The sequence below is a fragment of the Hippichthys cyanospilos genome, chromosome 15 (assembly GCF_059441005.1).
Source record: "Hippichthys cyanospilos isolate Australia breed blue-spotted pipefish chromosome 15, RoL_Hcya_1.0, whole genome shotgun sequence".
In the NCBI taxonomy this organism is placed as follows: Eukaryota; Metazoa; Chordata; class Actinopteri; order Syngnathiformes; family Syngnathidae; genus Hippichthys; species Hippichthys cyanospilos.
Genome location: NC_142383.1, coordinates 15,778,676 through 15,793,147, shown reverse-complemented (window position 1 = coordinate 15,793,147; position 14,472 = coordinate 15,778,676). Strand labels below are relative to the sequence as shown.

The window sequence follows — 14,472 nt, the reverse complement described above, 5'->3', positions numbered from 1 at the left end:
CAAACACAGTAAGTGTTATGTTAGTTTTTCAGGAACAGCAATAATAATAATAATAATGATTACATGTGTTACGTTTGCTCAATAAAGTTAAAATCCTGGGTCAGCTTGATCCGAGGTCATATGTAGTGTTTAAGAAACTTTTTGTGTGTGTGTAAACATGCTTAATTATAAATCTTGTGATTCATTTCTTCCTCAGAAACAGCAATAGCATTGCTGGGTCATTTTGATCCGGTTTTTGCTTATTAAAAATTTACTGTATTTAAAAAGAATTGTAACAAAAATGCATTCACAAAAATGTGTACTATAGCTATAACAAAATAGGAGGGTTAATTTAACAAATGGTATCTACTTTCTGGCTTGATATATAAATGTATTTATTATATTTTTAGGTGTAATACGTTACCAGATTTATGTTGAGATGGGCCATACTTTTTTTGTTTACCCAAAAACAAATCAATAAAATTATTTTAAATATCGGTCATGTATTCAGGTATTGTTAATATTTTTTATTTTAATTTAAAGCTAATGTCTTTCAGATAATATATCTATAAATTCATGACTTGTAATAGGTGTCGCTACAATATTTTGATCGTAATTCTGTACGCATTTGTTCCTTTTACGTCATCACTGTGCGACTCAAGTAATATGCGAGAGTTCCGCCACTGAATCCTGCGATGGAAATATTAAAAGGGAGACTAAAAACTTTTTTAGGTGATTTAAAGATTTGTTTTAGGAAAACGAGGGACACCTGAGCCCAAAGGCGGGCCAACGAGGCGCCTCCTACTCGGGGAAGGCGACTTCCGGGTTGTGTTGGTCCTGAGAGCAGCTCAAAAACAACACGTAGTTGTTCGGAGTAAGAAGAAGAAGAAGAAGGACGGACAGCATGTCTCTGCTTTTGGACAAGCGATTCGAAGAACTGCCCCCGGACAAGTCAGTAAACACCAAAGTCTTTCTGGAGACCGTCTCGCACCTTCCGTCCTTCTTCGGTGAGTAATAGTTGATAAAGCTCCACGTTTTGCCCCTTTAATTTGTTTAAATATATGATGTCATCGGCGACATCAGTCACGTGATGCAGATGAACTGGATTCTTCGTGTTGACCCCTGCACAATGCACTGTCGGGATGGCAGCGACGGGTCTTTTGTAGCTTGCATTTGAATGCAACACGAGCCAAACACTACGAAAGGCCGTAAGGGACAAAATTCTTTTTTTTTTTTTTTTTTTTTTTTTTAACATTCAAAACTGAAACTGAAACAATTGAATTTATCACACCTTAACGATTTTTTTTTATTGAGGTCGCTCACTGCTGAGATTTTATCTTTTATTTTATTTTTTGGCATGTAACTGAAATTTTGCTAATATCAAAATATTCTCACACTTTTTTCACTCATTACTGATTAAGAATTGGATACACATTTCTCTCATCCACTGGTGAAATGCTGTCACCCGCTATGCTGTGTTTAAAATCATCTTTTGTAAATAAGTACTTAAGTAACGGATTACTTTAGAACTCAATTCATTAAGTAGTAGTTATTTTTAGACAGTCCTTTAGTCAAGTATTTGGGATTGAATGTTTGGATTCTTCAAAAACACACAAAAATCTGTCATCGGGATTCAATGAGTTCGTCGTGTTCGCTGGTCAAAAGTGCTTTTGTAAATTAAATAATAACGGTGAATTAAATCGTTGACTTTCTTGTGAAATGTCACTTTTGTGTTTCAGACTGTTTGGGCTCCGCAGTGTTCTCGCCCATCAAATCGGACCTTACTGGCAACATCACGGTGAGTCGGTGTATATTTGTATTTTCCCGTGTTTATCATGCGAATGGCTGCATTATTTTTACGATTACATTTGTGCGTGCGTTCACAGAAAATCAAAGAAGTGTACTCCAAGGACCCGCAGCGGTACGTCACCCTGCAGCAGATCCTGGAAGCCGAGCGGGAAGACCTCGGCGCCGAGTGGCCCAAAACGGGAGCCACGCTTGCGCTCATGTGGCTCAAGAGGTAAGGCGGCGGGCAAAAGGTACACCCTACAAACAAAACCAAAAACGTCTTCTAAGTACCGTGTTTTCGGACTCCAGGGGTCTCCGTTTCATCCAAATCCTGCTGCAGAGTTTGGCGGACGGCGAGCGAGATCTGAAACAGCCCAACCTCATACGAGTCAACATTACCAAAGCGTATGAGCAGGCGCTCAAGCGATACCACGGCTGGTTTGTGCAGAGGATTTTCAACGTCAGTAGCAATTTAGTCTCTATTCCACAGGTGTCGAATTCCAGTCCTCGAGGGCCGGTATCCTACTTGTTTTCAAATCTTTTCCCTCAAAAACACCTGATTCAAATGATTGCGATCATTTTAAAGCTCTTGCAGAGCCTGCTAATGAGCTAATCATTTGAATCAGCTGTGTTGGGGAAAGAAAACTGGAAAACATGCAGGATGCCGGCCCTCGAGGACTGGAGTTCCACACCTATGCAGTCTATTCTAATGCAATGTCTCTTCAAAATAAAAAAAAAGCTTAATTTGTACATTGAACATTTAACAGAAAAATTTATTGCATCCCACTCAAACGCATTCGACATCATTAGAAAGGCCGGGATGTCCTCAACTGAGGACACTAGGACTCAGTTCACTAACTCCAATGAGTCAATAGATATAGACCAAAAACAAATGTCCACATTTACAATACAATTCAAAAATGTTAAACATTGAATATTGCAAGAAAATAAACCAGCTTACATATTTTACTGTTCATCGTAAAAGAAAAAAAATCAAGTGTGGTCCTTGACGACAAAACTTTCTCCCGCCAGATCTACATTCTCAGAGCCATTTGTTTGTTTTCCTTATCTTGCAGACGGCGCTGTACGCGGCTCCCTACAGGTCCAACTTCCTCAAGGCTCTGTCGAAAGGAGAGGACGTGAAAGAGGAAGAATGTCTGGAAAAGGTGCGTCACTTCCTGGTCAACTACGCCGCCACCGTCGACGCTATCTACGAGATGTACTCGAAGCTCCACGCCGAGCTGGACTACACAGTTTGATGGGGGAGGACTTTGATATCGCTCGTGTGTGATTTTAATTTATTTTCTTTTGTTGCTGATACGTCAGTGTTACATTTTAGTGCGTGTGTGTTTCTTTTTTTTTTTTTAATGCAGGCCTCCTGCTGCAGTACCACACGGTTTCATTGATACAACTTGTGCCTTAATGTTACTTGGACCAATGGACAATGAAGTGTTTAAGATGCGCTAACCGGATATTATGAAAAAAAAATACAATTTCCGAAATGTGTTTTTGTCTGCTTGTGCTGTTCTTGATTAATAAGTGTGCTTTGTTTTGTTTAAATATTTTATGCTTTGCGAGTTTGTGAATACGATCTACTTATGAAAAAAACAAGGGTTCATAAATGCGTCAACGCAAACCACGTGACATTGAAATACTCTTTTATTGGTCAGCGTTGGATCGGTGCGGAATGCAAACCGGAAAAAGGCTTCGAATGCGGAAATGTGAGTGAAATCACGTCAACACAAAAATTATGTGGCATTACTGTCGTCAATTTATCACATGTTTGACATTTAAAAGGCGACTTTGTCATCTAACAGCCGAGTGCACTTAAATTCATTTTATAGAGTAAAAAGTAAAGACAATTTATATAGTAAGAGGACGAGTAAGGTAAATCACGAATTTGGTGTGGTGGCGGCCCATAGTGACGTCACAACGGTGCCGCTCAGATTCATATACCAACATGAAAAATGTGAGTGTGTTTGAAAAGGGACTGTTTTTGCCGGATAAAAGTTTAAAAGATTGGCAAATTGTTCGTCGTCTGGGCTCTAGAGGGCAGTGTTATCTTAAAATTGGCTATCCCGTACATATAGCACTGTGCTGTATTTTCTTTCTGATTTGTCATGTCGTGTGGAATAGCAAAATCTTCAAAATTGTCTTTAAATTGTGAACTGCATATCTTGTCAGAATGTTCAAACGCACCAAAGAAGTTTAGACAAAATTAATTATAATGACTTAGGCCTGTTAGCTTAATGCAAACGCATAGCCTGAAAACACCATAACAAAAAACGAGGCAGGTTATAAGGCTTTGACGTGTGGATGTTTGAACACAAATGGTGGGGCAGAACACGTAGAAATCTATCAGTTCTCAGTTTTCGGTTGTTTATGACACTAGTTTATGATATGCGGGAACTATCCTTATTTTGCATCAGCGCAATCGAATTTTACTGCCATCGAAATGACAGAATGACTTAAAAACATATATTAAGTTGCCAGTGTGCTAATTTATTCTGCATATAATTCTGTCAGTTTAAGGTTCTTACCGGAAGACCATTTCTCATTTTTGTGTGGGGGAAAAAAAAAAAAAAAAGATTAGGATCACCTTTCCTTTCTCCTTCATTTCCCTGCGCTAATCCCACCAGATCAACTCTCCTCCTCCTCCTCCTCCACCTCGCGCAGGCCGCCTTATCTGAAGTATGTCCCAGGAGGTTGGAGCGGCTCCTGTTCCCCTCCCGGAGGAGCCGGGCCCGAACTAATCGCCGGCGAGAAAGAAGAGAGCGGAGGAGGCGAACGCGTCTGTGTTCCAGGTTGGTTTATCAGCACGGCGCCTGGGCCTGTCCCGACAGATAAATAGCATGAAAAACGCCCCGCGTCCAAAGCCCGCTACACAATAGGCTCAAATCGGCAAATCACCGCCCGACAACGGCGCCTCAATGACAACAAGACTGACCTTTAAGGCTTGGATTAATACTTATCAAACCCAGATTGCTGTTTTAGCCCCGAAACACAATGCTATTACATATTCCAACTGGGTCATTTGTTCTGGTTAATGCTTGCATTAACTCATTTCATGTATTATTGAATTTAATGTTTGGGAATTTATCTCATGATTAATGTGAAATTGTTTGAGAATGGAGGAAATTAAAAAATCTAGGGGAATGACTGGAAATTTATCGATTTGCAAAAAAAGTCATGTCAAATCAAGTTTAATTAGAGCATTTTCTCATGGAAAATGTGAAATTAATTTAAAAATGATAGAAATTGTTTTTGAAATGATTACTGGTATTTACAAAAATGGACAAAAACAGAAATTGAAAAAATATTAAGTTTTATATAATAAAATTTTACATAAAATTTTACATAAAATTTTATCAGGGAATTTTCAAGTAGAAATTGTGAAATTATGTTAAAATTAGAAATTATGGATTTTTGACAAACATAAAATGATGGATTCTTGACAAACAAAGCACATTTTGGTAAATTTCTGAAATACCTTCAATAGCCGGAAAATGTGAAAATTTAATAATTTGTATAAAATAAAATTTACCGTAATTAAAGCATTTTCTCATAGAAAATGCGAAATTGATTTAAAATTAGAACTGATGGGAATTGTTCCGGAAATAATTATTTACACACAAAAAAATCAGATACATTTCTGAAATTTCTAAAACATTAGAACATAAGATAAAAGTGAAAATTATTTATTTTAAAAAAATGCGAGTTTTCACATGATAAATGCGGAATTTTTCAAAAAATGATTGAATCTTCAAAAATGATCAATCTGCAAAAAAAATCAATAATGGAATTTTTCTCATGAGAGATATTGAATTCTTTAACATTACAAAAAAATCAAAGTTTTGTTTTTTACACACACACACACACACACACATATATATATAATATATATATATATATATATATATGTATATATATGTATATATATATATATATATGTATATATATGTATATATATATATATATATATATATATATGTATATATATGTATATATATATGTATATATATGTATATATATATATATATGTATATATATGTATATATATATGTATATATATGTATATATATATATATATATATATATATATATATATACACACACACACACATAAACAATTTCATAAATGTATTTAATAAGAAACACACACGTTTGCTTGGGTCTAGAAAATGTCATTTACTTGACAATCCTTATTAGGAAGTAGAGGGCGAAAAGGGACAGTTCATCCATACATACATAGATTAATGTACATACATATTTGACCAACATACCTCATCATGTCCTTAGATATAATAATTGCACTTAATAATTAGAGACGTTTTTTCAGCCCCTATACAAATCAACATAAATAAATATTATACAAGCAGTGCAGACACACAAGCAAGTACCCGCAGTGATGTTTTTGCCATCGCCACATCATTCCGAAGCTGTGGAGAGGCGACCACAATATTAGGTACACCTGCACACATCCAGTAAAAGAGCTTTATTGAAAATTCACCCCCCCCCCCCCCCCAAAAAAAAAAAAATCATAATGCTTTATATAGGCAGAATTTTCAATATAGTTCTTGACTTGTGAACTCTTTATTTTCCAGTGAATCCTTGCCTCTTAAAAAGAAAAAAAAAAAATCGGGTCAAAGGGCACATTCTTCTTTACTCGTCAGAAAAGGGTGACACAAAAAAAAATATTCACATCTTTCCATACAGTGAGCTCAAGAATCATATTGGAAAAACCTGAGTGTTCATGATTCTCCAATAGTTGGCAAGCAGATTCAAGTAGAGTAACTCTTTGTTTATTATTATTCATATTATGGCAGATAACGCTCACTTGTGGGTGCTCCACATCCATATGAAGCGGAATCAGCGTCTTGGCTCATGATTATCATTTTCCCGCACAGTCCTTTGACACATAAGAGCGACGATAGTGGGCGGAGCCTCCGAAGTCGGAATCCAACCAAAAAAATTGCAGGGCAAAATACTAACGTGGATGGGAAATGATTCAGTTCAGTTATATTTAACTTTTAACTTCATTTTTTTTTAACTTTTGATGCGCAAAATGTCGCCTGAAAACAATGACATTTTGTTGGAAAATTTGTATATTGCATGATAGAATTTTCCCTAAAATTTAATGAAATGAATCCTTTTTTTTTTAACTTTTACTATGTGATAGCAAAACTGCTCAAATTAAGTTTTTAATCTTTAACTCATTAATTCCAAAAGACATGTTTTTTTACATTTTTTTTTTTAATTCAGACATTATATCCCTGTTGCTTTTTTTATACATTTTGCCTTTTTTTTTCCCCCCACATTTTTCGCGAAATTATTGCCTGAATATGGCTGGTACTAAAATTATATATATATATATATATATATATATATATATATATATATATATATATATATATAAAATATTAAAGTATTTAATTACTTTAGGTAATTAAATGTCAAAGTAATGAATTACTTTATACCTTAATGTAATAATTTTAGTTACTTTAGTATCTAAAGTAATGTAATTGATTAGTACGATTAGAGTACTGTACTTCAATACTTTATTTAATTTACCTAAAATAATCGATTAATTTAGATATTAAAATCCTGACGTTCTACCCAACCACTTTTAAAACTTGATTTATATACTGTATAAATGTACCTAGGACTGAATATCTATGGAGACACTTAAAAAAAAAAAACCAAAACGTAAACATCCGTCTTTGGGATTGAATGAGTTGTTGATCATTTTCAATTTTAAACAATTTAAAATTTTAGGCAATCTTAATTCAGCGCCTTTGCACAACTTCATGAATATTTTGGTCGAACTCCGACTTAGACGAGCGCCACCGTACAAACGTGTGCACGCTGGATATCAAAGCGAGTTGCGGCGTCTCATCTGTAGACCGGAAGCTGGATGTGGGCGTGATGATGATGATGATGATGCTGTTCCAGCATCTGTTGGGTCCCGGCGGCCTCGTACCCGCGGCCCAGCATGCGCTCTTTGATGCAGGGCGGCTGGATTTCACTGATGAGACACTCCAGAGACTGCAGACTTCTGCTGAGTGCTGCGGCGTGGCACACGCTCGCGCCCGGCGGCCCGCAGCAGACATTTTGCTCTGTGCCGTAGACCTGAGGAGAAGGTCCCAAAAAAATTCTCATTAATTTCCCTGAAATTCTCAGTGAATTTCCATGCAAAACCGAGACGTTTGCAAGTACAGCGTTCCCTCGTTTTTTGGCGGTTAAAACAGGAAGTAAGGGGGTAGGAAATTGGAACTCAAATTGCACTCCCATGTGAAAATTAACAAAATAAAAGCTCTCCACATTTAGACAAATTAGTCACGATAACACTAATTAGCAATGGGTTGCTTCCTGTTCCAATCAATTTGCTCTTAATTTGAAAAGAAAACCATGCTGTTCCTGTCACAGCATAAAAAAAATGCATTAAATTAGCTTACCTGTAGCAACCCTTGAAAATGTCACATTATTCCTAAAAGCAGGGGTTCAGGAAATCTTGGAAATCAAATTTTCCAAGGACCCCCATTGCAAATGTTTGCAGACATCAAACGAAACAAAAAAAGAAACATTTAAACCAGACAGGTTCTTTTTTGGTTCTCCAACATATTCAGTATTTCACCGGGGGTGCATCAGTGAAAATAGTTTGAAAACCGCTGCCTCAGTTCCATCTGTTGACAATTTGAAGTGAACTGAAGATTTTCAAAATAAAATCAACGTAGCTATTTACCGCCCTCTATAGGCAATCTCAATTCCTTTCATTCCCATGAAAAATTTCCAATTTCAAAAATGGCCCCCCTACCTGAGGATGAGCAGGAACCGGAAGCGGGGGAAGGTGGAAATGTGTCTGGTGGTGTTGGCGGAGTCGGGGATGCGGGGGCGCCATGGTGCCCGGCACCTGAGAAGCGTAGCAGTCGCTATTGGGCGTAGCGGTGAGGCCGTCCCACAGCGGCGTGAAGAAGTGTCTTGCGGAGAAGTGACCCTGCGCGGGTGGATGCGCCCCGTACGAGGACAGGCAACTTTCGGGAGATTGCGCCACGCCGGAGTCGGCCGTTCCAAGGTTGAACATCCTCGCCGCCCCCCGCCGGTACACCTGATGCCCGTGCTGCCACGCGGCGTAGTCGGCTCGGGCCACACGGGCGGCGCTCTGCGTGGGGACCACCGCCCCGCCGAACGCCATGCTAGTTTGCGCGGCGGGGACGCCCGCTCCGAAGTCCGAGTGCGCCACGGCCGCCACCGCCCGCGGGGACGGGCTAACCCGCGCCTCGCCCCCCGGTCGGGGGACTCTGTTGATCTGCCTCATAAGGCTCTGAACCTCCGCCAGCTCGGAGCGAGGGAGCGCGCCGCCATCGCCGGACGGCATCCCGGCGCCGGAACAAAGCGTCTCGGCGGGGACGTCGGGCTTACACGAGCTCACGTGATAGGCCTTGTGCCCGTGCCTGACGGTATATCCATTACTCGCCGCGTTCTTATATGGCGCGGCGCAAGCCTGTCCGTGCGTCTGTTTGGTCCGTTTCCCCTCGGAGTTCTTCACCGCAGCCTTGACCGTGGCCGCCTTACCGATGGCCAACAAGCCCTGGTAGCCCCCGGAGTAGGGTTGCGAGTAGGGGCTGTAGCTATGGCCCGTGGTGTCCAGGCCGTTCACCGTCTTGCTCAGCTGTTTGTGCTGCGGCACGCGGATGTCCGAGGGGAAGATTTTGATGCGCAGCGGGCTGCTGGCCGTCTTCTTGGCGAAGGCGTCCAGCTCGGCGGGAGACGGGTACCGGGAAGCCGCCGGGGGCGGCTCGCCTGGGAAAAGAAGCGAAACGGAACCGCAGGGCTGTCACCGTCAAATATTTTTAGAGCCGATTACCGTAGCTCCCCAAATATGTATAAGACCGAAAGTATATACCTGTAAAAGGTTACAATAATTATCGTAACAGAGCAAGCTAGAAGGCGGAAGTCACTTGGCTGTTAGCATTCAATGCCTGCTCCAGCTAACAGCAGCTCGGGTTAGCTGAGGTTGTTACGGCATTTTTTGCAATAAAAGAAGCAAGCAGACTGAACCAACGTCCGAGTCCATCTTTGTTCACACAAAGGAATATGACTAAAACCTAGAGGATCATGTAAAGGTTATGATGTCGTCATCTGATTCAATTAAGAGGGTACCGGTTAGAGAACACGAAAAGGTGTTCCATTTGCCTCGTTTATACACACAATTATAAACTTGGTGGAACACATATGCTGCGCAAATCCAGGTATTTTTTTTGCATAATGAACTCGAGCTATGTCGTGAGGAAAAGGAAAACAACTGCTTCAAGCACATTCAACGGTTCACTGGCGAGGCGTTCGCTGACCTCTCACAATGTGGGAAATCCGAAACACACTTGTCCTTACTTTGCTATAATTTTGTTTTGCTATAATTTTTACATTGTATTCAAACTGTTGGTGCATCCTATACAAGGTAACATAGAAAATATCAGAATTCCACCCTAAAATTAAGGGTGTGTACTTTACACAAGTCTAATTTTGGGGGAATTACGGTACTCTGGGGCTTCGCTTTTGCCGTGTGAAGTTGTATTCTTTATTTTGATTTATCTACAGAAATCAGCGAATAATTACTGCGGGAGAGGCCTAAACCAGAAAATTTTAATCACAATTATTCAATTATTAACATATTTGCCATTTAATTTGATAATTGATTACTTGTGTGTTTACCAAATGTTTTTCGACAGGTCTGCAGAAGCGAACCATAAGTATGGTATTTTCTCATTAAATAAAAAGAGCGATAAACTTAGCTAATAGCAATAGTACACTTTAGCCTACAAATAACTGTGGAGGCGTCCAGTGTGTGCCGGTCCTCAAAGTCTGCTGGAATTTAAAAAAAGAAACAAAAAAACCCCAAGATGTATAGAAAACGCACGGCCGGCCGAATCCCACCGGAGTCGGCCGCGGAGCCGCTCAGCCGCTCGGCTCAAAGCGTGACCAAAAGGCATCGGCGAGACGGGGCCGCGATTGAATTGCCGGCGGAAAAGTCGACAAACGGCGACTGGATTCAAACGTCATTAGCCGGGTAATTTCAAGGCTGCTTAACAGCGAGCGACGACGTAAACCTCGAAAAAGGCGGCCCCCGTTTAAAACGATAAACGAGGCGGAGTCGGGCTTTTATTAAACCCGATGCGAATCGGGGCGAGCGACGAGGCCGCCGCGATCCGCGGCCAGAATAAAAACTCCACTTCATTTAATTCTCAATAACAAAAACCAATTCTAGCTTGGCGGGGGCGAGCCGGCTTGCTCCCGTCTGAAATTGATTCGGGAGTTTATTTCATTTCGGGCCCCACGGTGAGTGAGAATCTCCCCCACTCCTACCACCCACCAACACTGTGAAAATGATTCAATCTACGCGATCCTTCCCGTGAAAGAACGAAATTGGGTGTTTAAAATGGAAGGGAAGGGGGCGAGGAGGAATGTTCAATCCGGGAGGGAATTCAACAAAAACGCCGCAAAGCAAAACATTGCTTACTTAGTATGTGGAGCGGTACCACCAAAAACAATAACATCCGCCGCCGCCGCCGCACGGACCGTAATGCTCGCGGAATGTCTACATTGCTTGTAACACGATCCGTTTCTGAATGCTGCTTGCTGGTTTCAACTGGTTTTCCTACAGGAAGATAAAAAAATCAAAATGGAAATCACTGCTGAATCACAGTCATTTTGTTACTAAGGAACTCTGATCCGAATTCCGCGTCGTAATCGGAGTTTGTCACTCTTGAATCGGCGGCTTAAATGCATGTTCTGTAGGGTTTGGGTCTGAAGATATAAATGGATATATTTCCTAGGGATCGTTTAAATCATCAATTCACCAATGAATCATATTTAAAAACAAAACATGCTTGAATTTCCAGCTCTTTATTAAGATTTTCAATTATATCTCAAATTGTCAATGCAAAAAAATGTTGTTTTTTATTATTTGGTTGCTGGTTTGACCATCATATCGGAAAATCGGCAAAAATGTTGATAGTTGTATGCAGAAAGTATCTTAGAATATTTCCAGTTTAGAAGCTGAAATTCTAAGGATTGTAGATCTAATTTTTGGTTGTAGTTACTAGTACTGGAGATGGACTTTTGTCCAACAGTTCTACAATAAATCTCCTATTGTTTAAATTGTCGATTAATCGATGAATCAGATTGAAAACCAAACATACTTTGATTTGCAGCGCTTTATTGAGAAATACAACATTATCGAAAATTGTGAATGCAAAAATGTTTCTGATTATGATTTGGTTGCTGGCTTGCTCCGTAACGTCAGAAAATCGGCAAAAATATTGATCGTTGTTTTCCAAAGTAAAAACAGAAAACAACTGCAACTAATTGTTTGAATTCAGCTGTCGTTTTTTTTTTTGACGATTAACCGTTGAACTCGATTTTTTAAAAACCTGCAAAACGGAAAAATTCTGTTTAATCAGATGCACTCGAATCGTTCAAAAACAAAACAAAAAACACGATTTTCCGATTCATACCAATTTTGTTTACATGCCCATTGATCGATGATCCTTAGGTTTAGGGTTAAAATAATCTTTAAAATAATGATTGATAATACATAGGATTATGGTTGTTTGCTAATCCTCATGTAGAAAACCTCCAAAGAATTTTTTCTCATAAAAAGAACGTAAAGAATGAAACCGTTCACACGGGATGATTGGGCCCGGACGCGCAATGATGCGTTTGAAGCGTAATTGCAGAAAAATGCTCTATTTTCCATGCCGGATAATGTCGGCCAATTACGAGACACGGCTAATTTAGCGAGAAGAAAATCAAACCGTGGCGGTCGGTCCTCGGTGAAAAATGTCCTCGTTTTGCGCCGAGTCTGGTTTTGTTAGGCCGGAGATTAGAGCCGCCCAGACACAACACAGCTGCACTTCCCACTGAGGCTGCATGGCTGCGCTACTATGGAAACCTCATTAGTTAATAGGCACGACCCCCCCTCCCACCCCCACCCCCACCCCTCCCTGGGCCCACATGCTGCACACTCATATTTATCAAACCAGCACTGGCTGTGATGCTAGGGCTAAAACTCAAACGATGGTTTTGTTTAGCTTCAGTGATGAAAAGCAGAGGTGTCAAACATACGGCCCGCGGGCCGGATCCGGCCCTTGAGGAGGTTTAATTTCTCAAGTACCAACTTCGCGGTTAATGGGGGGTGCGAAGTAGGTTTCATCATCAGTCTGCATTCATAGCGAACCAATAAAATCTATCATTACCAATCCTTACTCGAGTGTCCGAAATTGTAAGGATGTTGTCAGTTTAGACGATTAATCGTCTTCAGAAACAATTACCGGTGAATTGATTATCTATTACTTGCTGATTCATCGTTGCGCCTCTAGACGATTAATCGTATTCAGAAATAATGACCAATTAATTGATTATCTATTATTTCCCGATTCATCATCGCACCTCTACATTTAAAGGTTAAAGCAGGGGTCACAGTTGCGCCATTTTCTGTGCACCGATAGCTGCTCGCCAAAGATAAGCAAGGGGGGGGGATGAGGTTTCCCCGAGCAACCGGCAAGTGTTGTCAGGTAAAGAAATGGCACGCAAAGATAATTAACAGCCCGACCTTGATCACCCGGAAACCTGCCGACCGCACGCTGCGTCACAGGCGGGGGAGAACAACAGTGTGGAAAAACAAGCAAAGTGGACTACATCATGCGGCGCCGACAAATTCTTAATTTAACACACACACACACACACGATGAAGTAGATGGGATTTATAATAAAGGACTTAATGACACCCGACGTGTCTCGGTCAGGGGTCGCCTCATCACTCTAGGGGCAATTAATGGGCTGGAATGCCCTCGCATGTGGGCAAGGGCAGCCACGCTTTCTCATGCACTTTCACTTGTTGATTGAAAGGAACAAACAGTCAAACGTGGAAAAATCGAACGGGCCAGCAAACATCCGTCATCCAGAAATATCAAAACGATAACATTAATATTATACTGTAGATATGCAGTAGATGTATAATTGTATATATGAATTATGTGCAATGTGTTTATATAGTCACGAAAATATTCAATCAATTAAATCGGTCCGTGTTAAGTTGAAAATATCCATCCATCCGTTCATATTCTATTAATATGTTGATGGTAAACGTGCAGGCATGATCGGTCTCTTGAAGATACGGCGTTGCTGTGAGCAGGGAATTAAAAAAAAAGTTTTAAAAAATGTTTTAAAACTTCCAAATACCATCTTTCTGTGGCTTATATTCTAGTGTGGTTTATCTAGGTGTTTTTTTTCTCTCAATTTAATTTGAATTAAAACAAATAATAATTAAAAAAAAATAATATATATATATATATATATATATATATATATATATATATATATATATATATATATATATATATATATATATATTTTTTTTTTTAATTATTTGTTTTAATTCAAATTAAATAAAAAAATAATAATAAAAAATAAAATTAATTAAATTTAATTTAATAAAATTAAAAAAAAATAAATAGTGTTGATATATTTATTTAATACTGTACATATATTTATGATAAATCTTTAAAAAAATATATATTTTTTTTGGGCTCAATTTTCGCTGCTGCGACTTATTTACTGGTGCAGTTTATAATCCAAAAAATACAGTACCTTCACGTGTCTAAACTGTTAAAAATGATCAGCATTTCACAATAATTACCTGTATTAATT

At 39.5% G+C, this 14,472-nt stretch overlaps 2 protein-coding genes across 3 annotated transcripts in view; one reads left to right on the top strand and one right to left on the bottom strand.

Moving 5' to 3' along the window:
* The first annotated feature begins 122 nt into the window (after positions 1-122).
* On the top strand, positions 123-3,273 carry LOC148411888 (glycolipid transfer protein-like). The gene is made up of 5 exons (XM_088435078.1): positions 123-986; positions 1,719-1,777; positions 1,866-1,999; positions 2,077-2,227; positions 2,844-3,273. Exons 1-5 carry the CDS (start codon positions 884-886, stop codon positions 3,024-3,026), a joined length of 630 nt encoding a protein of 209 aa, XP_088291204.1. The 5' UTR covers positions 123-883; the 3' UTR covers positions 3,027-3,273.
* Positions 3,274-5,930: 2,657 nt separating this feature from the next.
* LOC148411887 (protein FAM222A) overlaps positions 5,931-14,472 on the bottom strand; it is a 34,888-nt gene continuing 26,346 nt past the window's right edge. For both annotated transcript variants that reach the window (XM_088434204.1, XM_088434205.1), the window contains exons 3-4: positions 8,582-9,567; positions 5,931-7,896 (exon numbers count right to left, since the gene is read on the bottom strand). In XM_088434204.1, the coding sequence (XP_088290330.1) occupies positions 7,660-7,896; positions 8,582-9,567 (1,223 nt within the window). In that variant the 3' untranslated portion in view covers positions 5,931-7,659. The remainder of the gene's footprint in view (positions 7,897-8,581; positions 9,568-14,472) is intronic.